Source organism: Pagrus pagrus, assembly GCF_965226575.1.
Source record: "Pagrus pagrus genome assembly, chromosome: 8".
NCBI classification, from domain to species: domain Eukaryota; kingdom Metazoa; phylum Chordata; class Actinopteri; order Spariformes; family Sparidae; genus Pagrus; species Pagrus pagrus.
Genome location: NC_140192.1, coordinates 11,677,554 through 11,700,565, shown reverse-complemented (window position 1 = coordinate 11,700,565; position 23,012 = coordinate 11,677,554). Strand labels below are relative to the sequence as shown.

Below are 23,012 nucleotides of genomic sequence, written 5' to 3'. Positions count from 1 at the left end.
GAGGAAACAGAGCAAGGGTCAAGGGTAAGATGACTCCCACACTCAGGAACACGGGGACAGGTGGGAGAAAGAGAAGAAAGACGGACTGCGGCCTCAGAAAAAGCCACAACAGTTGGTAGGTACTGAGCTTAATTGTGTTGGTAGACCTATGATGTAACGGGCCGGCCAACAAAACAAGCCCCCTTACTGTTGGTAATAAAATCGTTGGCTCTCTACATTAATCTTTGAGGCACATTTTGATTGGTCAATTAGAATCCCTGTTGCGAACATGGTTTATTCTCAGAGATGACTAATAGTTTCTGCCGGCCTAAAAGCTTAATATTGTATCGGGCACTGTGTCCTTTGTGTCGCTGCTATTTTAGTGGTTTTTATGAGTGTGTGTGAGCGAGTGAGTGCTCAGCTGGACGTCTCTAGAGAATCGTGTCAAATCCCAGATGTATTAGCTTACAAGAAAAAAACAAGACTTTTTGTTGTGGCGATATGAACTTCCTTGTCTTGAATCAATCATTATGTTTATTTTATTACCCTCGTTGTGTTGCTGTAGATTAGTGTCCTTTTATGGGCCCTTTTATGAAGCACCAGAAAACACAAACAGTGTAAGGACAGTAGAGTGCGTCTGTCTCAGTCACTTTAAACACTTGTACAGACACTCGAACAGGGAGGAGTCGCTGCAGTCACTTTGCCATTTCAGGGTGAGGGAGTCAATCTTGCGCACAGTCTCCACTGAAACCAGAGAGAGCTGACCTTAAAAGAGTATTTAAACATAAGGCTAACTCAACACTGACAGCCAGAGGGGGGCTCGATTGTTTGCTGTTGTAACGCAATCTGCTTTAGCGTTGCTAAAGGCTCGTCCGGGAGTGTGAGACTGACGTGTCTCTGATTTTGTCATCCCTTTAAACTGGATCGAAGAGCTCACTGAACTGCCATATTAATCCACAGAGGACACTGGAAACCACCAAGTGGCTTTCACATCATAGACTAATGTGACGGAGGTCTCATTAGAAATGGTGATAAAGTATTGTGTGTATTTAGTGGGCGGTAAACTGGATTGTAAGATAACACTTAAAGATGCAATATGCAAGTATCAGACAGCTGTATAATTTGACTAACTGCTACTAACTGTAGTAGCCATTAGCTAGTTAGCTTAGTTAGCCGTGCAGTTAGCAGTCCAGAGCCTGAGCTGTACTGTCTATTGGCTCTTGAATGTGGCGTAAAGTGGTATTACGAGACAGACGGGGCTGTCCTCGGTGATTAGCACGCTAGCTTCAGTAGATATCTTTGCAACATGATGATCGTCATTTACATATCGCACCTTTTTTTAAAGGGGAAGTGCCAAGATTTTTAACTGAAAAGGGCGTTCACACTGCACAGTGTGTTTACAGTATAATCAGATGTTCTAGAAGTAAGTAAGATTTTAAGTGTGTCCAAATATAAACCAGTACACCGTTGACACCCTGATTTACATTTGAAACTGACTTAGGCGCCACGTGTTGTCAGTTCTTGTGTCAAACCTAAATAAACTATGAAGAGAAAATAAATATTCATGAAGCTTAAGAAGGCAATTTTGTCTCAGAGGAGGGATTGTGCTCCGAGATGATCCACCGCAGCCCTGGGACTTTAACGATGGTGAGAAGTCAGCGGGATGATCATCGCTCATCTCTACCAGGGTAAACCGGCCAAAAAAATTCTTCTGAGAAGTATTGATTTAGCTGCAGGCCTGCATGAATTTTTGACGGATTGCCTGAGTGCTTGTAATGGTCGTCAGAAACAATCTGAAGGATTACCAGAGTTACTCGCCTCTTGACAGCCTGACTTAGTGCTGCAATGCAGGCCTGCGGCGTTGGAGAGAAAACAGAATGGGTTAGAGGATTTATGGAAATGTGTGGGGAACCTTTTGAAGATGGTGTTGAGAGCGACATGCTCTTTGCAGTCATGCGCGCCGTTGTTGTCATTCTTAAGCGACCCCCCTCCTGTCCGTGCAGGCCGACTGATCTCAACACTGTGCCTGTGTGTGTATGTGTGTGTTTTGGTTCTAGGAGACAGCGCCGCCCCGCTGCGAAGCACAGAGTCAGAGGCAGCAGGTGCAGCTGACGCAGATAGGCTTTTTAGCAGGCAGGGCCAGTTGGGGGACAGAGAGGGGAGAGACTGAGTGAGAGACGATAGAGGAGAAACCACAGGAACTCAAACAAACACGAGATCAGACCACTGAACGGTGCCGGACAAATGAATTTATCGCCCCTATTCTGGTGCTCGTACAGACTGTGAGAGCGACGGGAACAGGACCAGAACTGCCCAGTGGCACCAGGCGTTCAAAGGTGTACGTGAGTAATTGCTGTTTTTTTTAAGTATATGGTTTGAACAGCGCAAAGATTGTGTGGAGGTCAAGACAGAAAAGTGCATGACAGGATTCGTGTGGTTGAGCCAAATCTCTGGTGAATTCTTCCAAAGTTGGACAAACATTTATAAAGATGTCACAACCAATTTAAAGAGCTGGAAGTGTTGCTGCCTTCCAGAAAGCTCCAACTTATCTGCTCTTCTCGCCTTATCTCTCATATACTTGTTCTTCATGCTTCTCGTTGTATTATCAGCGAGGGTTGATGAAATACTGTATAAGACTCTGGCTCTGCTTTGTATTTTGTCAGCAGCGAGCCCGCAGCGACTCTGCTCCATCATTGTGTCGACGAAAGCTCCCCGTCTCTGCCATCTGAAACCGAGTCACATAAAGACATACTGTTCAAGCACGTCTGTGAAAGGGACAATTGTGGCAGAGAAAGTGATGGGTGGATCGGAGCCAAATGACAGTTTTGAGATAGTGTGTCTTCTTGTTTCATGGCGCTGGATACTTGCGGTTAACACGCATCATGGATGATTGTGTAACCCGGAGCTCATTCCCTCAGTTATCAGGCTGTCGCTCTCCTTCGAAACATGTGTATTAACATTTATGTCGGCGTATCGTGTTGATCTATCTGTGACCAGAGTAACCGAGGGAATGCTGGCGCTCCGAATGCCCTTGATCCGTCGGCATGCTTTTCTCCGGCTCTCAAACACATCCACACACATGCTCGCCTCCTCTCCCTCTCATCTCCCCCCCCGGTTGGTTATCCTCCTCTGCAGTCATTGGCTGCCTCCTCTCCATCTGCCCGACCTCTCCGCATTCACACAGCCAGTCAGCGCTGCGCTCTCTCCTCTCCGACAGTTGTCATTGGCTGGCGCGCGCTGTGAATGCGGATACTTTCTTTTAAGAGGCAGTCTAGACTCAGCTGGCTGCACCGCGCTCTCTCCCTCTCTCTCTCCCCCCCCCTCTCTCTTGTTATCTCGCTCTCTCCTCCTCTCTCCTGCAACACCACCACAACCTGCTGATTTCTCACTAAGCCTCTCCTGCTCCTTCCTCTCACTCCTCCTCTCCTCCTGTCATCAGCTGTTCTCTTCCACTCTCTCCACATAATTTCATTTTTTCCCCCATCAATCACATGCTCAGCCGCCCTCCCCCTTTTTCTTTTTATTCCCGGTCCATTTTTATTCTGCTGATTTTTCTGTCCGTCCGTGTTTCTCCCCAACACTGTCATTTTGTCTTTGACATTCATTCATCTCCACCACTTTCTCACCGTCCACTGACGTGAGGAGACATGAAGGTGAGTGGAGTTGATTTCCAGGCTGATTTCCTCTCAGTTCTTTGTCTTTACGATACCTCTCTGTTTTGTTAACTTTGTTATCCATCTGGTGGATGTGAGCGTTGTGTGTCCTTGGAGGGTACCGGCTGCAGTTGCGTATGCTTCAGGTGTAACAATTAGGCAGCGGAGGTAGGATGCTGCTGTGACTCATCATCTGACGCTGCATGTATGTTCTAGCGCTGGTCCTTTCAGCATGTGCCTAGAGAGGAAGGGTTAGTTGATGAGGAAGGAAGGAAGGCAGGCAGAGAGGGAGGGAGGGGGGGTTGAATCGGTGCGTGGATAGCAGCCGCGTGTCAATGCAGACTGTAGCTCGTGACACAGTGTTTTGCACCAGCTGTGGCTGTGGTGCAGTGGCATCTCAGGCAGATTAATGAGCATTGTACAGCGACGACAGCAAACAATTAGAGAAGTGATCGCAGTAAGTAGTTTGTCTTTACAGTCACGGCACACAGCGTCTGCTTCCAGAGGTCAATGCTGTAACAGGTAAAAACGCTCCGCTCGGGATGCGATGCAGCCGGATAGTACGCCGTCAGTAGAAGTGTTAATATTCCCGACATGTATCAAACACTGTCCCTTAAATGTGTCCTCCAGCGCAGACGACATGAAGACCTAATTTAGTCTCGCTGTCCCCGTGTTGTGTTTTCTTCTTTTGTGTGTCAGTGTCCTCATTATCTGTGCTGTTTGCCACCTGACACCCACAGGAAGAAAATGTGTCTGCCAGAAATAATCCTCAAGAGCATGTTGTCTCACAGAGTGTGGCGCTTTCAAGTGTTTTTTATTTAGGTTAGCTTTTTTAGATGGGACAGTTTATTTCAGGCCGAGTACAAGATGGTGAATGATGAACTGACTGCACTTGTGCTTTTCTCATACACACACACACAGTTGCCAGGGAAGGTGCTGGCCTGCCCAGTGGGAGCAGTTTGGGGGTCAGTGTTTTCAGGTGGAGCCGGGTATTGACCCGCCAACGAACAGTGGACCACCTGCTCTACCTCCAGAGCAAGAGCCACTTCCAGATGGTAAAGTTTGTGTGTTGTAAACACCAAGGAGTTAGAAAACTTGAAACCTCCTCGGGACCACGGTCCGCAATAAACAGCTGAACCTCGGTCTGACCCAAAGAGGTGGTTTCGGTCGGGATCAAACTGAACTGTGGTTCGGTTCGTTTCTAGTGTGAAGACATTATTTTGAAAGGTTTGGACTTTCAGACTTATTACAGGAAGTTATGACAGGCTAACGTAAGGAAACTGATCGGCTGCTCCCCACCGTGTTTTCTGTGGCACCGGGCCTGTCAGTAGAAGCACCTGAAGTTGAGGCTGGGAAAGACTCAACCACCTTAATGGGTGAGATTGTTGGGCGAGTGCTACCAGGTCATCATAAAAAGGGAAATTTGCCCTTCTCATTAGTCGACGCATCGCTTTTTCTAGTTTATACACTGCTGCCACAGTTTCTTTATCTGCAGGTGGCATTGCTGTCCTCTCATAGCCTCTCTCTTTCATCCCCTCGGAAAAAACAATTAAAAAGTTGACTCTTTATAAAGTCGCCGGACCATCTTCAACCAAGTTTGAATATCATGATAAATGATCAATTAAAATCCGGTTATAAATGTTTGGAATTACTCAGGCAGTATAATCCAAGGTATCCTTTTCCACGCTAAGATATCGTTGGATATGCTTCTGACATGAGGAAAACATCGTGGGTATCTCCTTGTGTCGCAGTGTAATTAACAGCAATCACTTCAGGCAGCTCCCGCATCCCCTGGTGGTCTCAGGTTCAGCACCTTGGACAGCAGTCGTGACACACTTGTTGTAAATGATGCACCTGAGCTGAACAGGGACGCCGTATGTTGCACACTGTCGGCTCATTTACGGATCCTCTCAAAACCTTTAAGTTTGGTTACGTTCTAAATCACAGTCGTCCCGTTGTGTTCTCAGATGCCTCCGGCCAGATGAAGACGAATTAACCTGCTGCCCTCTCAGAAATGAGAATGAATAAATATGCACAGCATTCTCCAGCAAACTGACTCATCACCAGTATTTTTAATCCCATGGTGGTCTTTTAAACAAACTCTGGAATGATAATTAAGAGTAAAATGAATTCTGAAGCAGCTGACATCAAGTATGTGCATGCCTTATTAATAACTTTACATTAACCTCCTCGTGGATTAAAGACATAGTTTGTTCTCCCTCCCGTCGGTGACTTGGCTGCATGTCATGTCAAACATCGATCGAGCTCGCAAGTAATTTTCTTCCCATGCAATTCTGCGTTTTTTCTGTTTTGTCTCCGGTTTATTTTTCTGCATCCCAGTGACCGGCAAAACAGGAACATAATCACGGGGTGCGTTCTCACAGAGCCATTATAATCACTGCTGGTGAGCCTGCAGCATGGCACTGCAGGACTCTGCTTGTTTTCTGGTGTTTTTGGGGTTTAATACGTCCTTGAAGGTGAACTGAAGTATAGATCCAGTGCATGTCATGTTTAATATCTTGGCTGTTGTCGGTATGTAGGGAATAAAGAGGAACGATAACCTTCGCACAGGTTGCATAACAGTTTATGCAACTCATTTTTTATTTTGCTCTATTAATTTGTGAAGGCTTTTATACGTTTTTGCTTGCAGAGGACTCTCAGGAGTTTCAAGGTCTCGATGAATCATCCATTCCAGCAGTGTGAAAAAGTCACTGTGCAGCCTGAGATGGTTCCTGCAACATACTAAAGATCGTGTCATGTCGATCTGTTTGCAAGAAATGCGTTTCACACGAGCTCTGCTCAGCTTGCACCACAGTCACACACATGAACCTGAAACTGGATCTCTGGCTCATGCTGTGTTCTCTGAGCCGTTGCTGTATGTACAAATCGATGCATGTAGCAAGTCGTAGCCGGGTTGTTGACTCACTCACTATTCAAGGACATTAGGTCATCTTCATCTGTGACAATGTATAAACATTCCCAGGCTGTGGTTTCTCATGGTGAAACTGGGCAACAGACATTTTGATGTGTTTTCAAATGTGCCAGCTGAGGCACCAGATGTTGAGAGCAGCAGACAGGTTTTTGTTTGGGAAGCCTGGTGTTCGTTTCACCACAGTTTGGACGTTTCCTCACTCAGTTCAACAGCTTGGGTCTGAATGCAGCCTGCTTGTGTCTGTGTGACAGTCTGGGTAAAGTCTACAGGCTGATGGTGAGTGGTCTGCAGATGACAAGGATGTCCAAGGACAAGCTAAAGTAGTTCCTCTGTCTCTGGAGCCGCCACATTTGGAGGAGGTGTTGCGATCGTAATAATAGTTATCGCAACTTTTGTCGCATGAAGAGTAAGAAAACCTGGATTTGAATCCGACAAGGAATAACTAGAGCTGGAGTTATTTCTGTTTTGCGTGCATCTTAAAGGAATAGTTTGACATCTGGGGAAATCAGACTTAATGCTGGGCCACGGGCCAAAAGCAATCAACTATTGTACTGTGTTGTGTTTGAATGTATTGTTAAGATGCAACATGGCAAGATCCCAAAGTCCCTTAATTGACTGACTTCCTGCGAGTATAACTGTGCCCACTGTGCTCTGCCTATATAAAAATAATTAATAATGAACAACCCTGCATATCTAGAGAGTATTTTCACCTCACAACAAATACTAGAAACACATGGACAGCCCTGTGGGAAACATTTGCTCCATTGCCCGGAGTCAGATAAAAACATAGATACCACTCTTATGTCTGCACAGTGAACATGACACTAAACCCAGTGGATGGTTAGCTTAGCTTAAGTTTGGACAGAGCCAGGCGAGCTGTTTTCCTCTGTTCCTAGTCTTTATGCTAAGCTAACCGGCTGCTTGCTTTTGAACCACACGTTTGCGTAGACACATGTGACTGGAGGACACCACCAGGTGGGACACGCTGCTGATGTGTTTACTGACCCCCTGACCCTGTCACGTCCCCAGACATGTGCATATTGGATCCTGTGTACGCATAGCTTTTAATTTTTTGCGGACGTGAACAAACAGACGCGGGATACGTTAGCCATGCCTCATGTGTACCCAGACAGTTAAAAGCAAGTATCTCTTCAGCCTTACTGTGCAGCCTGCCCCTGCCTTAACCCTAACCCTAACCCTCAGCAAGAAAGCAAGTAAGACATTTCCCAAAATACTTACATATTGCTCTCTAAGTATTAAGAATACCCCTGCCTGCCGGTGTTGAGGCGCTGGAGTTGCCCAGGGCATTAAATGCATTAAATTAAGTTTAGCTTATTATCATTTTTATAAATTTGGCGGTTCTTGAGGCACTTAGGCTAAAGTAGAAGCTTATTAAAAAGCCTATTGATGTTCTCGAGAAAGGGGAATCTATTAAAATCAAAATTTCACAGATTATTAGGATGAAGGTCAAACTGAGCTTTCAGGCATTTTCATTTTGGGTTTCATTGCATAAACTGTCTACATCCTGTAACCCTTACGAAGGCTATTGAAGCTGGAGCACATTGTTTCTCTTTAAAATTCCCCTTAGACTAGTTGAGTGTTTTATTTCCGTGTCGGAGCTGTTTGAGTCAATTAGATGACTCCACAGGTTTCTACCAGACCCCTCTTGCTGTACTGGAGAAAATTGTTTTTAAGTGCACAACAGGGTGTGGCGGTATGCGAGCTGGTGTTCGTGTATTCCAGCAGGACCAACTCTTCGGCTTCAGCGTCGGTGTCAGCGTCAGCTGCAGCTGTCACGTCGACTCTCCCGGTTTAGAAAACTGCAGACCTGATTAAACGGGGTCGGTACTTGTGTGCACACCCACTCTCGAGTCACTCATACTCATCCGCCTCCTTGTCACACTCGATCGATGACGTGTTTGACCGTTTCCTCTGTGGAGTCAGTCTGCGGCTCTGTTTGGTGGCCGGCCATGTTTGACTGCGTGGTCGTCTTGTGGCGGAGGTGTTCCCCGGCTCAAACATTTACACAGCACGCGGCGCAATAGTCCTTTCAAAGACTGACACTGACTGTCAAATGTAATATTTGTACAGCAGTTCTCAGGTGTTGGAGGTTTTCAAACAAGCAGAGTCAAAATAAGTTGTTTGATTCAAAATATTATAAATTGAGTTTTAAAATATATTTAGGAAATGTCTCAAAAGCCTTGAAATACTTGTATATTGGTTCAGGTTTAATGAAATGTAATGTTTCTGCTTGTGTGACATGATGCACTTAAGAAATCAGCTGAATTTCAGAGCCTCAGATGAAGATGACACCCCCACTTAGGTTTGTTTTGTTATTTTTAGTCATGAATTATTAACTTGGCAAACCTTTTAATCACATCACACTGATGAACAATAAAAAGTTCATGACTTCAGTTACCTCTCAGCCCGACAGTCTCAGACTGAATCTTCACGTCCAGGGGCACTGATCCCTCGCTCTGATCCTTCGCTCTGATCCTTTTCTGGAGGGGAGGTTAGTGAAAAGAGAATTTCCCCGCGGGCATCAGACAAGTATCACATAATTTTTACCCAGTCTGTTTGAGATTTGGCACCCCCTGAGCCCTCTGGATAAAAGAGAGCTGGCTGGGGATGTGAAGAACGAAACGTGTCAGATACATTTTTAGATTATTCAACCGTTAACCACGTAATAATCTTCAGTGCCACTTAAGGTACGATGAGTCAGGGAGGTCTCGCATGGACCTGATCAAGAGACAAATCATTATCGTCTTTTAATGCGTGTGTTGTGGTTCAACAAAGGCAAAAGGATAGACGTTTGTGACCTCAACTGTTCCAGATGGAGCTCTTGGTCGGGAGGAGGGAGCCGTAACCGGCCGCAGGCTATTTAGAAAAGAGCTGCCTGCCCCCACGCGATGAGGAGCGCACAGTCGGTTCATGCCGAGAGAATGTTCTCGTCTGGCCTTCAAGCTGTTTACATTTAATGCTCCCCATTAACAATTGGCTAAACCATAGAAGGAAATGTGCTGCCATTAACCCCTATGAAATGACTTTGGTTATGTGGCACAGACAGGAGAAAAAAGAGGAGAAAGAAGCCAGACCGAGTCGTTTGTGGTAGAGAGGTTTCTCAGGGACCACCAGAGGCTTTCAGTGTTGGTGGCCTCATCATCTGCCTCCAGAGCTTGTTGTCATTGTTGCGATGTAAATAAGCCTTGTGGGACTTTACAGGGACGTGGGAAGCTGCTTTACCTCAACAAGTGCAGAGCCCAGCACGCTTATTACAACAGTCACAGGAACGTTTCACCATTAATATGTTTATTTCTTGATTAATCGATTCATCGTTTCCCGTCTGTTACAGTCGTCTTCAAGGACGAAGTTAACTTCCCGGAAAAATGTCTATTATTATAAATGTCTATTATTCAGTTTACAAATGAGTATGTCAGCGATTAATCACTAATCGTATTTTAGTATTCTCAAATCATCATCATCTACACCACTGACCCATCCGCGGGACAATCATGCTCATTATCTTAATAGCTGTAGATGTATTTCTTAGAGTGAGCTAAGCAGCTAATGTCCCTGAAGTTGAGGGCGTACACAAGCAGCAGGATTGTGCTAATTTACACGAAAATGTTTCCTCAACATCTGTCAAACGTTTGACTAAAGTCCACAAAAAAGGAACAGCTACAGTTGTTCAGTACGTCTGCAGAGAAACGTGGGATTTACTTTGCTGTTAAAACCCCCCAGATTTTGAAGGGTTGCATCCATTGTCGTTATGACTGCAGAGCAAAATGCTGAAATGTTTATATTTTTTACAAAAGACACAAGACGACCCAGAGAAGTTACTGCTACACTGTCAGCTGACTTCCCTGACCCTGAACCGTGCAGCTTTGCGAACTGTTCCCACCTCCAGCAGCAGTAAAGCATCACTGCTGATGTTCTTGCTGCATTGCAGTCTTAACATAAATCCAAGCACTGAGATTTTTTTTTTTTTCTTATCTTGTACTGCAGCAAAGCCTCAGATTTAGTTTGAACTCGTACTGCAAATCTTGTTACAAAACTGGTGTGAACCTTTTGACTGTTGCCCAGTGAGCACTGTAGCAGTCTCGCTGAGGCTGAACGAGCACAGATCAGAAGGGTAATGTGATGTGGCACCCGGTTGTCAGTGAAACGCTCTCTTGGTTCACACTGGAGACGCTGCAGGTGAAAACATCATCTCTTTCAAGCACGGGTAGATTTCAGAGATTTTGGGCTATTATGCTCTCATAACTCTAACTTTCAGAAAACATCTGAAACACTCATTGAGGAGTTTAATTTAGTTCAGATTTCTGTAGCACATCTTTAATTAGCTGATGCCTTATTTGCATATTTAAAGCTACTACAAGGAATTTTTAACTGGTAATAAAACACTCTCAGTTTAATACTGATGCCTCTTTATGACCTACACAAGCAAACGAGACCATCAGCATGAAGATGAACTATTTCTATTTAGTCTTTTTTTTAACGCCTGCCACCGGGTCCGTGTTTACATTTCCTTACGCAAAGTCACAGTAAGTCAGATGTAAACCAATTAAAAAGAAGCAGGAGGAGATTTCTCTTATAATTCTACTTTGGACATAATATTTTGTGGTTTTGACGGTGGAAACACAAAATAAAACAAAATATTAATATTAAATATTAAAGTTCCTTCAAACAAACAATGTAAGGAAACTTGTAATCCAAAAAATAACTGTCTTAATGTCAGTTTTTTTCACTGCTCTCTGACATGAAGCTCTTTGGGTCGTGGACAAAACAAGACATTTGAGGACGCCATCTTGGGCTTTGGGAAACACTGAAACTATTTTAGATCGAACAACTAATCGAGAGAATAGCAGATTAATAAACAATGAAAATAGTCATTAGTTGCACAACAAATGTTAAAACATTTGGTCATCATCAGTCTTGGCATCACTGCGTCATGATAGTGATGAAAGTGGTTGAAATAGTGTGGTGGTCTGTGGAGGGAACTCAGTGAATTATATATTCCTGTCAGGGGCCGCCTGGGTTTGTGGAAAAGAGGTAAACCTGTGCAACAAAAGCAGGTTTGGCAGGGACGTCGGCTGCCCTGTTGCGAGGGGATAAGGTGTTAATAGTCCAGTCCGATGCCGGGAGCATTGCTCACCTCTCACTCTGGATACTCTGGGCTTTTTATAGTCTCGCCGCTGTCAGCAGGCCCTCTGGAAGCGTCTGATTCGATTCCCATGAAGTGCAGGCTGTGATTTCTTATTGTGGTCATCTGAGACGTCCCACAGCTTTTTCATCCAGTTCTGCGTCGTCATCCCGAATCCTTCAGGTTTGGGTGTGTTTTTCATCTTCTCCTCCTCCTCCTCCTCTCTCTCTCCCTCTCTCTCTGCTGGTCCCTCCCCTCCTTTGTTTTTAGGTTTTGTGAGGAAGTCACAGGGAGGTGTTGCCAGATGTTAACTGCTGTTGAAAAAGAGTAATCATGAGTCGTGATACTAATCTGTTTCTGTCTCTTGTGTCTCTTGCAGGTGAAGGACCGGGCAGACAGACTGTCTCACACTAAACTATGGAATGCTCCCTGCACCCACCATCACTAGTCTCCAATCTTTGGACTGAGCTCCAAACGCTTAGTTAGCGGCTGTGCTTCTCCCCTCGAACTCTTTATAACCAGGGGACGAAGAAAAAGGAGCGGGCTTACCAAGTCCTCCGCTACAGACGCACGGAGCACTTCTTTCTTTTTTTAAAAAAAAAAGAATATTTAAGCTAGTTTTTTCTCCGCTTGGATTTTTGGTCTGGTAAAAATCCTATCAAGATGGATCTGGAACCGTTCCTGTGGATGGTCATTCTTGGCTTCATCATTGCCTTCATCCTGGCCTTCTCAGTGGGCGCCAATGACGTGGCCAATTCGTTCGGCACGGCGGTGGGCTCCGGCGTGGTCACGTTGAAACAGGCCTGCATCCTGGCGTCCATCTTTGAGACGCTGGGCTCGATGCTGCTGGGGGCCAAAGTCGGCGAGACGATTCGAAAGGGCATCATCGATGTCAGCATGTACAACGAAACGGTGCCCGTACTCATGGCAGGGGAGGTCAGCGCCATGGTCGGTAAGTGGGGCTGAATTTTCAGCAGCTATTGATTTATCATTTTAGTCTGAAAAAGTGCCAGAAACTCTCTGATCTCAGCGTTGTAAGGAGGATTTGCTGCGTCTTCTTTGTCATAAATGGTAGTGAACTGAATATCTTTTGGTTTTTGACTGTTAGTAGGACAAAACAAGGAATTTAAAGATGCCACCTTGGACTCTGGGAAGTCATAGTGGACATTTTCACAATTCTACAACATTTTCTAAACAAAACCATAAGTCAGTGAATAAAAAGAAACGATAGACAGATCACTCAATAATGTAAAACAGTAGTTGCAGCAGTGAGTAATTGAGTTACTGCTGCTCCTCGGCTCCATTATTAAGTGAAACGGGCTGGTGACAACTGCTGAGAAGAGGTTTGAGATGTAGTAATAAAAGCTGCACTCTGTTTTGTGACATGTAAGAAAGACTTGTTGTTTCTGAAACACAACTAATTTATTGTTGTTTTGGTTTGTCATTTTTTTCAAGGGGGAAAAAAAATGCTGTTTACAGGCTGCTAAACGGAGGATTTTCAGAGTTTTTAAGTCGCTGTAAGCGAGTCATGACTCATTTGCATTTGTCACATTGGGCTCTTGCAAGAATAATCAACAGTTGAATCTGCAAATGAAAATAATCATCACTTGCAGCGCTGAAATGAATCGACGGAAACCTCAGTGATTAACACTGTGTGAATGTGAAAAGTCTGCAGAGTAAAATATTCCTCCAGGGAGCTGGAGACTCATAACCCCATGAATGTCGAGGAGTCTGTGTCTGAAAAGTAGTGAAAATCCCTCCAGTCCAAGGTGACAACTTTTAATCGCCTGTTTCATCTGAGGAACAGTCCCCAACCCAAAGATATTAAAGCTACAATGTTATAAATCAGAGGAAACAAGAAAATCCTCACATTCGAGAGGCTGTAACCTGTGAAGGGTTTGCTCGATAAATGACTGATAAATGATGAATTATTTAAACTGTTGCAGATTAATTTCCTGTCGAGCTACTAATGGATTAATCAGTTAATTATTTCAGCTCTAATATGTTTCTCTATTAATAATTTAATGTGTTTCAGCTATTGTGGAGCAGACTCTGCTTTTTCACAGTCAACATGCATTTGTTCATGAAAACACCGCTCGCATTTCTTTCGTATTCTGACCTGAGGGCAAACACAATAGTCACTTCTTAATACATGTAGCACTCACACAGTAAGATTTGTAAGATCACAGATGTACAGGGCTCACACACGGCTCCGTTTTCCTGAAAACTAAACTGCTAAGTTACATAATGACTCTAGCCGAGTTGTTTTTGTAGAAGTTCGCCAATTGTTCGCTTGAATAACATCTGTGCTTGTTTTACGACCCACTTGTCTTTACGAGAGATGTTATAAAGTTTGTTTTGTCCTTGAAAAGTTTAAAAGCAGCTCTGACACGGTGTGAAAAAATATCGAGTCTATTTTAAGACGAACCTCTTCATGTGATGTTTTTGTATTGTTATTGTCAACATCTGCCGAGTTGCTTCACAGAAAAAACCGCTCTCGCAGTGACTTTACAGTGAAGCACAAGAAGCAGTCGTTGGGTGTCGACGGTAGCTTGAGATTACCTCAGTGAATGAATTTGTGCAGAACAGAAAACAATGGGGCTCCCGTCGAGACAATGGCGTCTTAATGAAAGAGTGACTGCTGGGAAACGGTGATAAATAAGGCGATATTACGCACAGGGGATTCCCGTGTCGCTGGAAATTCAGGTGGAGCAGAAAGCCACAAGTGAATGTTGGCGAAACATTGAACAGCTTTTTTTTTTATTTCCAACGTTAAACAGGCGATGGAGGATAATGTGTTTGTGCAGAAACTCTAAAGGCAGGTCACAGTGTGCCAACATTTACACGCAGCACAAGCCTAAAGTGAAACACAGCGCAGACGCTCACTGAAAATGTCACATGCTGTCAGTAAACCGTTTTTGATCTGGCGACTCAAGGATGAAAAATGGCTGAGGTTTGTGAGTTTTTTTTTCTTTTTTTTTGTCCACAGGGTCAGCAGTCTGGCAGCTAATCGCCTCCTTCCTCAAACTGCCCGTCTCTGGGACTCACTGCATTGTTGGCGCCACCATCGGCTTCTCCATGGTGGCCATCGGCACCAAGGGAGTACAGTGGATGCAGCTTGTCAAGATCGGTAATGTCTTTGAGCTCTTTGAGGCCTATTGTGTGTGACTGAGTACACACAGTTTGTACAAGGTCTTCAGAGTTTGGAAAATGTTTTCAAGGTTTGAATTAGAACATACATGTAGTCCTTGAAATGTGCTTTATTTGTAGCATAATCTGGTGTTTCATCAACTCAGTGACTTACATAGGCCAAAATGTATTTTGATATTTTAAGTAAAACGATCCTGTTGTCATATTTGTTTGTTGTCTCCTGGCATCAGTTAGCAGGCGTCAAATAATCTTGATAAAAACATACAGTCAAAGTTAATATAAACAGCTGGTAAAGTCAACACAGTGACATTATACATGTACTGCTGTGGGTATAAAATAAACTTAATATCGCCACACTGCGATATTTGCAGCACAGCTACAGTCGGGTTTAGCTCTCTAAAACAGACAGTAATCATCAGATTATGTTGTCAGCAAGGACGACTGACTCGACCAATTTTACACAGCGAGCGATCGAAGAGTTACCGTTTCCTCCACGGGCAGGAGCCTCAGCAGAGCAGCGTGCAATGCAGCCAACAGAAAGACGGTCCTCTGAAGTCCCCTGCCCGTCCCCACCTGTCTGAAACGTGTTGCTGGCGTCATGTTCACAATCAGCACATATTTTACATGAAATATATTGTCTTCTCACTACATGTCAAAAAGGATTACATAATTGTCCCAACTTTTTTGGAAAGCAGGGTTTTATGAACATTATAAATTGTGATGTAATCTCATAGAATGAGATAAAGCTTTATTGATCCTCAGAGTGGAAATTCACAATCAACCCAGCGGATATGGAGGAATATAAAGTGATTAAAACGAGCTCCATGTTTACGAGCTTCAGCGTTAAAGGGATAAACACATTAACGCATCAATTATTATAATCCAATAATATGATATACATCATTCTGCAAGTATTCTTTTAGTACTTTCAATATTTTTGAATGCAAGTTTTTTCTACACTGTGGTGTTGCTACTTCTCCGTAAGTACAAGATCTACTAGTGCTTCTTCCACCACTATTCCTGGAAGTTACAAATGAAGTGCAGATGACGTGTTTGGGAAGAAATACAAGAACAAAAGGACATTTGTCAGACTCACTCAGGGCTGCCTGGTGATCCTGCATCACTGCGTGATTTGGTGATTTTGGTGCGTTGCTGTCGTTTTCTGATCACGTGTTCTCCTCCCCTTCCAGTGGCATCCTGGTTCATCTCCCCTTTGCTCTCTGGACTCATGTCTGGACTCCTCTTCATGCTTATCAGACACTTTATCCTCAACAAGGTGGGCTCACATTACAAACACAAATAAGCACACTCCTTCCTCATCACATGTTCAGGTTCTTCTTTGTGTTTCTGGGTCAGTGCCATATTAACATTTAGTCTATAAGGCACTGGTTACTGACCGTGAAAAATAAGTGTTTCATGACTTCCCATGCGGTGGATTATTGCCCGTGATGTCCGTGAATAATTTAATGATTTTATGATGCAGTTTGAACTCGTCGTCACATTCACACTGTCAGCATGTAGAGCGAGCTGTCGGTCCGGGAGTCTGAAACACCAGAATTCAGACACAGACGTGTCGACACAAACCTGTCCGAAGAACTCCAGCACAGATAAAATCCATTTGATTTGGCAACACCCGCAGATCTGTTGTTATGTAACAGGCAATCTCTGGCAGACCGGGAAGAGGAAAGTGTTGTAGATCATCCTAAGGTCACGACTGCAGGATTATGTATGAATGACTCATAGGACGATTTGTCATTCGGAGTGGAGTTGGTGTGTAGCTGGGTCAGATTCAGGATGAGTTCATCTCTGTCTCTGCAGGCTATTTGCATCAGCTAAATCGGAATATAATACTTTCTACTATATTTATAGGTGTGTTTTCCAAAACGCGCAGTCAGGACGACAGTTTAGTTTGTTGAAGTGAGGTCGGGTCACGCTGCATATCAAACTCCTCATAAACCGCACATTGCTCACACCTTTGACCTGAGCTGAACTTCAGTCGGAAGCTTTGAGCGGGAAGTTAACTGCTCGATGAAGAGCTGACAACGACTGCAGCTTCGTCATCACATGGGCGATTAACGAGGGAAGAGGAAAGAGCAGGTTTAATAAATTCACAAATATTTAAAAGGGGAGTGGGCGATACATTTAGTCATCAGTATCACAAAATCACTGCAGCAAGGTCAGGATGCAAGTTCTCGTTATTTCTATCATCTATTAAAGGCACAACAAGTGATTTTGGTGGGCGCCCCAGTAGCTCAGTTGGTGGAGTGTGCGCCCCATGTGCAGGGGCTGTGTCCTCGCAGCAGCCCAGGATTTGAATCTCAAAAAAAATGGATGCATGTTTAACCCAAGCAGCTCTGTGATTACAGATTCACCTGCAATCTCATTACATCACCATGAAATGAAGCTAAAAGTTGATCAACATGCATAAATGTGAGCTCTTATCATCGTGTCAGAAACTGTAATAACAATCTGTGTGTGCTTCCTACACAGGATGACTGTGTCCCTAATGGGCTGCGAGCTCTGCCTCTCTTCTATGCCTCCACGATTGGGATCAACACATTCTCCATCCTGTACACTGGAGCACCATGTAAGTCTTTTTCTTTTTTTCAGTCTGACACCAACATATGATCAAATTATCATCTCAGTCTAAACGGGTGGGTGATGTGCTAACCCTGCTCGAAATTCCTTTAGAAGATGAGAAATGAGTTGAAGTAGATTATAATACTTTGCGAGGTGTTGTTGTCTTATACACGTGTGTTTGTGTTTATTAATTGCAGTGCTCGGGTTGGAGATGCTGCCGGTGTGGGCCATCTTTCTCATCACTTTAGCGGAGTCGATAGTCTGCGCGGGTCTTGTCTGGATATTCGTATGTCCCTGGATGAGGAGGAAAATAGCAAGTAGGTATCTGTGTGTGTGTGTGTGTGTGTGTGTGTGTGTGCGCGCGCGCGTGTGTGTGTGTGTGTGTGTGTGTGTGTGTGTGTGTGTCCAGTCTTTCTCACGCCATCTGAAACCCCACTGCTCTGACCCGGGCCTAACACAACAGCGCTGCAGCCTCTGCTTGCACACTCTGTGCTCTGACACCAAACAAGAGATGCCAGCGGATGTGTTTACTCATTGGCCTCTGCCAGAGCCACTAAAGCCACCAAAAAAACCCTGCGAACTCTGTGTAGTGCCCAAGTTGGTCTGTTTAGACCACTTATTTATTTATTTATTGCTGCTTGGCCAGAAGCAAAGGGTTAAGATCATAGCCTGCAGTGTACAAAGCTCTCCGATCAGGGTGGGAGTTGTTTTCCTAATGGGAAAATCAGCCTGCAGCAAAGCACATGACACGTTAAATAAAACAGTGGAAAGAGCAGGAGGTGGAATATCTGAGGGAGCGGTGGACATAACCAAGGCAGCCAGTCTGTTAAATACAACTTAATGTCACCACGGATAAATAAGAGCTCCTGTTAACTGCAGCAATCCAGAAGACTAAACTTCAAACTTTTAAGCCCCGATCCGAAGGTGCCGGTAGTATTCCCAAATTGGTAAATTGGTAATATGTAACAGAATAAAGACGTGCTGGTATTGAGGCTTAAAACAGATTTATTTTCTCGAAACTTTCCCTCAAACCCCCCCCCCCCGGCACTGGAGTGAGGCCGACTTCACCTGTTGCTTAAACCGTGTCATGACCTCTGAATGCCTGCGAGGATTATAACTGATATTTTCGGTGCTAATCTGGATGTCACCACAGCCGTCAAAATGAGACAGGTGGTGGCTGAGTTTATGTGTTTGCACTGAGGGGTGTTTTTGAGGAGCGCAGGGGCATCAAGTGTATCAGCACCAGGATTAGTTTGGATCAGCTGATGGCTTTCCTTGTGTTTGTGGAATGTTTCTCGGTGGTTTGCTCCTTCTCTGACGGGAAACCAGGCTGTTTCTCACTGATTATTATTAGTATTGTTCGCAACAATACAACAAAAACACGCCTGAAATGATTTATATTTCAAGAAAAGAAAATAGGATGTGTGCCAGAGTTAGTGATTTACTTGTGAAACTCGTGTCCTGATTTCATCAGCTCGCCCTAATTGGAAATCTTCCAGATTACTTTCTATAAACCGAGTGTTTTATGCCAGCGTTTGAAATTTTAATTGTTCTTTAAATGATCTAAGATTTGATAGAATAGAAACCTTGTTATGTAAATAAAGTTGTGGGGTTTTCTCCTCATAATTAGTACACAAGGACCTCGTTAACTAAACCCTTCATCGTTTGATTTCCTCCAGGTCGTCTAAAGAAGGAGCAGGCTCTGTCCCGGATCTCTGACGAGAGCCTGGACAAGATACCTGAAGAAGAGGAGGAGAGCCCTGTCTTCAAGGAGCTACCAGGGGCCAAGGGCACAGATGAGGCCGTGTTGCCGCTCACGGGGGGCAGCAGTGAACGGAGCACTCGCGAGTCCACCGGAGAGCTCACCAACCTGGCTAATGGAGGCACCGTCCTGCCGAACGGCAGGGTGTACGGTAAAACCGGGATTTTATTTTTGATTTGAGACGTGGCTGTAGATCACTGGATCTGTTCTTGTCTAGAGTAGCTCTGTCGCTGCTTTTCATTATGCTAACTTATACAGCCTCGCATCCTCTCACCCCCGTGACCTGGAAATCATTCCTCCTCCGCCATCATGGAGGATCTTCCAATTGCTTTCAGAGGGAACAATAAAATTCAGTTTTTACTCAGAACACATTAATTGATGATTCTGTTAAAACAGAATTATGTAGAAATTGGCATTTTGTGTGATTTGGCGCCCCCCAGAGGTTCTTTGTATACTTACTGGAGTAAAACTATAAATGTGCCTCTACTGTGTATTAATTTGCAACTGTTTGGTTTGATGAACGTCATTCATTCACACACACTTCCTCATCGTCTCTCCTTCAGGCCGGACCCACTCGATGACCAACGGCTGCCTCAAGTCACCCGTCTCTAATGGCAGCTTCAGCTTCGATGGCCACATGCGCAGCGATGGCCAGGTGTACCACACCGTGCACAAGGACTCGGGTCTCTATAAAGACCTGCTTCACAAAATCCACCTGGGCCGCATGGACGACAGCGACCGCTCAGGCTCCAACGCCGGCCCGGCCGACAACAATTACCGCCTGCTGCGCCGCAACAACAGCTACACCTGCTACACGGCAGCCATATGCGGCATGCCCGTCCAGCCACTCCTGCGCACGGAGTCACGCGAGGACAGCGAAAAGCTGGTGGGAGAGGGAGGCGGCAGGAGCAACAGCGTGTCCTACTCCAAGAAGAGGGTACGCTACGACAGCTACTCATCGTACTGTAACGCCGTGGCGGAGGCCGAGATCGAGGCAGAGGAGGGCGGGGTGGAGATGAAGCTGGCGACAGAGCTGGAGGGGGTGGAGGAAGAAGGGGCTCCAGCTCCGGTGCCTCTGGACGACATGGCCGAGGAGGACAACGAGGAGAAGGATAAGTCCGAGGTGTTCCTGCTGTTCCACTTCCTGCAGATCCTCACCGCCTGCTTCGGCTCATTCGCCCACGGAGGAAACGATGTCAGGTGCTGCCTCCAGCTTCACAGAGGACATACAACATCCCATACAGCCAATGCACCTGCCAAATCACATTCCCCTGAAGCTTTTTGCCTTATTGGATTATTAGATAATCAAATCAAAAAAATCTAATTTGTTATTAGCAACAAATACAGAAATCAGCTTTTCTCTGCTGCTTTGACGTCATGTTGTCCTTCATGCCTGATCAGTCCAGCGCGAATACTATAGTCTTTTTTTCTCCCCTTTGCAGTAATGCCATCGGGCCCCTGGTGGCGCTGTGGATGATCTATGACCAGGGCGGTGTCATGCAGGACGCAGCTACTCCTGTCTGGCTGCTGTTTTACGGCGGTATAGGCATCTGCGCCGGCCTGTGGGTGTGGGGCCGCCGCGTCATCCAGACCATGGGCAAAGACCTGACTCCCATCACCCCCTCAAGGTGAGAAAGCCTCCACACGGGGGCGCGGGGAGAAGGGTGTGTGTGTGTGTGTGTGTGTGTGTGTGTGTGTGTGTGTGTGTGTGTGTATGTAAATGGTTGAGTGGACGAGAGAGAGAACGACTGTTTGTGGCGGTGGTAAACATTTCCAACATGCTTGGTTTGACCTGCTCCAAAAAGCCTCGACATGCTAACACACAAGTCCGTGGGGTGCAACAGCTTCCTCGGTAAGTGTTCATGTGCACAGCAGCCGTATGAACGCACACTCTGTCTTTAAATGTTCGAGCAATTCAACCGACAGTACGATGCATGAACCAAAGGCAGTGTAATCGGGGTTAGAGTGCTGTATTGCCTCAAGTGCTCCCTGCAGGTACAGTAAACTTGTCTGACTAATCAGGGCTGTTTATGTCAAGCATGCGCTGATTAACCGCGCTCTACTCCCCAAACAGAGCCGCCGCTGCAGGCAAAAACACATTGTTACTACACGGGCGACCTGCAAGTACAGTGTTGCATCTATAAAGTGAAGTATGTAATTGGAGACTATTTTTTCACACGATTTCACTACTTTGATTTGAGTGAAAGGATGTCTTCTAGCCACATTTCAAATCTAACTCAAACTTTGCCGGAACAGATTCTTTCCTGCTCTGATGGGAATGAGGTAGGGATGATGCACTCTCTGTTTTTCTTCTGCCCTCTGACCTATTGCATAATAATTATGAATAAATAAGGAGTCTTTTGGACCACAGCGCATGAAGCCCCAGGGCTCTCTTCGTCCCACAACCTTAGCAGCAGACATCACGCATCCTGAACCACTGACTGCTGCGCCTCTGTCCAGATCAATCTCTCTCTCCCTCCCTCTCTCTCTCTCTCTCTCTCTCTTGCTGTCCTCCCATCTTCCCACGCATAAGCTGAAGAGTGTGTGTGTGTGCGTGTTTTTGGGTGTGTGTGTGCATACCTCAAGGATGTTTGTGCGTTTCGTGTCAGCTTAAAGAAGCCAGGCTCCATGCCTGCCGGTCGTCGTACATGTTAAGGTCTAATTGTTCCAGCAATTTATTTTGAGTGTGCGTGTGTGCGTGTGTGCGTGTGTGCGTGTGCGTGTGTGTGTGTGTGTGTGTGTGTGTGTGGTTGCCTGGCAGGAACATCACACAGGGTTTCAGGAAGTTGTTTGGCATTCTGGGTGAGGAGAAGTAGAGCAGGGGGGTTGAGGGAGGGGCGAAGCCACAGTGGGAACCCTGGCCTCTCTTCTCCAACCGCAGGGAGGGACGCCAGCCTGACTCCTTCTCTTCGCACTTTTTCTTCTCCCGTCTGTCCTCCTGTTTTCATATTCCTTCCTCACCCTCTGCTTTAAATCTCTGTTTTTGTGGTTAACCCTCTTCTTCCTTGTTTTCTTCACTCCGTCTCCTCACTGCATCTTTTTGTCTTGCTTTTTTGGGGGGGTTTTTTCTATCACCGTCTCACCTCTAAATCTTTCTCCTCTTCCGTTAAGTCCCGCGATTGTTCTCACGCTCACACCATCTCATTATTTTTCCCCTCTCCCGTCATTCTCCTCTGGTTTTTGGCCCCTCTTTCTCTGTCCGTGCCTTCTTTCTCTCTTAATCTTCCTCTTTCCATCACCAGCTTAGTCTTTTCACTCCAGGACTCAAAGACAAATTTGCTCTGGTTCACTGTTCTAAAGGCTCTCTTTCCTCCCAGTGTCTGTTTCCATGCATCAGTCTGACAAAGAGGTTTGTTTGGGGGCAAGGACAGGAAAGGACAGGGAAGTGTGTGTGTGTGTGTGTGTGTGTGTGTGTGTGTGTGTGTGTGTAGGTGCAGTTGTGTGTCGATAGTTTGTGGCTGAGCATATGTTCGAGCAGGCACAGTGAACACTTAATGAGTGTTGTGTATCAAAGCAGTAAAAACAGGTTTGGATCTGGTTTGGGATCTCGCACTTTGCATGCTGGCTCACGTACCCTCGTAGAACTGAGTTATGCTAATATAATGACCACCTGCAGGAGAAGCATCCCACTATTAGAGCTGCAACTAATTATTATTTCAATTTTTGATAAATCTGTCAGTCATTTTCTCTCAGTTTGTTTCCCAAAGCCTAAAGTGACGTCCTCAGATGTCTTGTTTTGGCTGAAATCAGAATTTGGACAGATATTCTTAAAAAACACAACTCAATGTGATTAATTGATTCCCAAAATAGTTG

General features: G+C 45.2%; 1 protein-coding gene across 7 annotated transcripts in view; it reads left to right on the top strand.

Annotated features, from left to right (window-relative positions):
• Positions 1–23,012, top strand: part of slc20a2 (solute carrier family 20 member 2) — a 42,831-nt gene that overhangs the window by 15,097 nt on the left and 4,722 nt on the right. For 4 of the 7 annotated variants that reach the window (XM_084360309.1, XM_084360304.1, XM_084360303.1 and 1 more), the window contains 8 exons: positions 12,087–12,659; positions 14,697–14,837; positions 16,048–16,133; positions 17,348–17,444; positions 17,635–17,754; positions 19,117–19,350; positions 19,763–20,399; positions 20,642–20,827. In XM_084360309.1, coding sequence (XP_084216435.1) covers positions 12,371–12,659; positions 14,697–14,837; positions 16,048–16,133; positions 17,348–17,444; positions 17,635–17,754; positions 19,117–19,350; positions 19,763–20,399; positions 20,642–20,827 — 1,790 coding nt within the window. In that variant the 5' untranslated portion in view covers positions 12,087–12,370. Of the gene's footprint in view, positions 1–2,083; positions 2,322–3,317; positions 3,633–12,086; positions 12,660–14,696; positions 14,838–16,047; positions 16,134–17,347; positions 17,445–17,634; positions 17,755–19,116; positions 19,351–19,762; positions 20,400–20,641; positions 20,828–23,012 lie in introns of those variants that run through there. The other 3 variants (XM_084360307.1, XM_084360305.1, XM_084360306.1) reach the window with 3 other exon arrangements.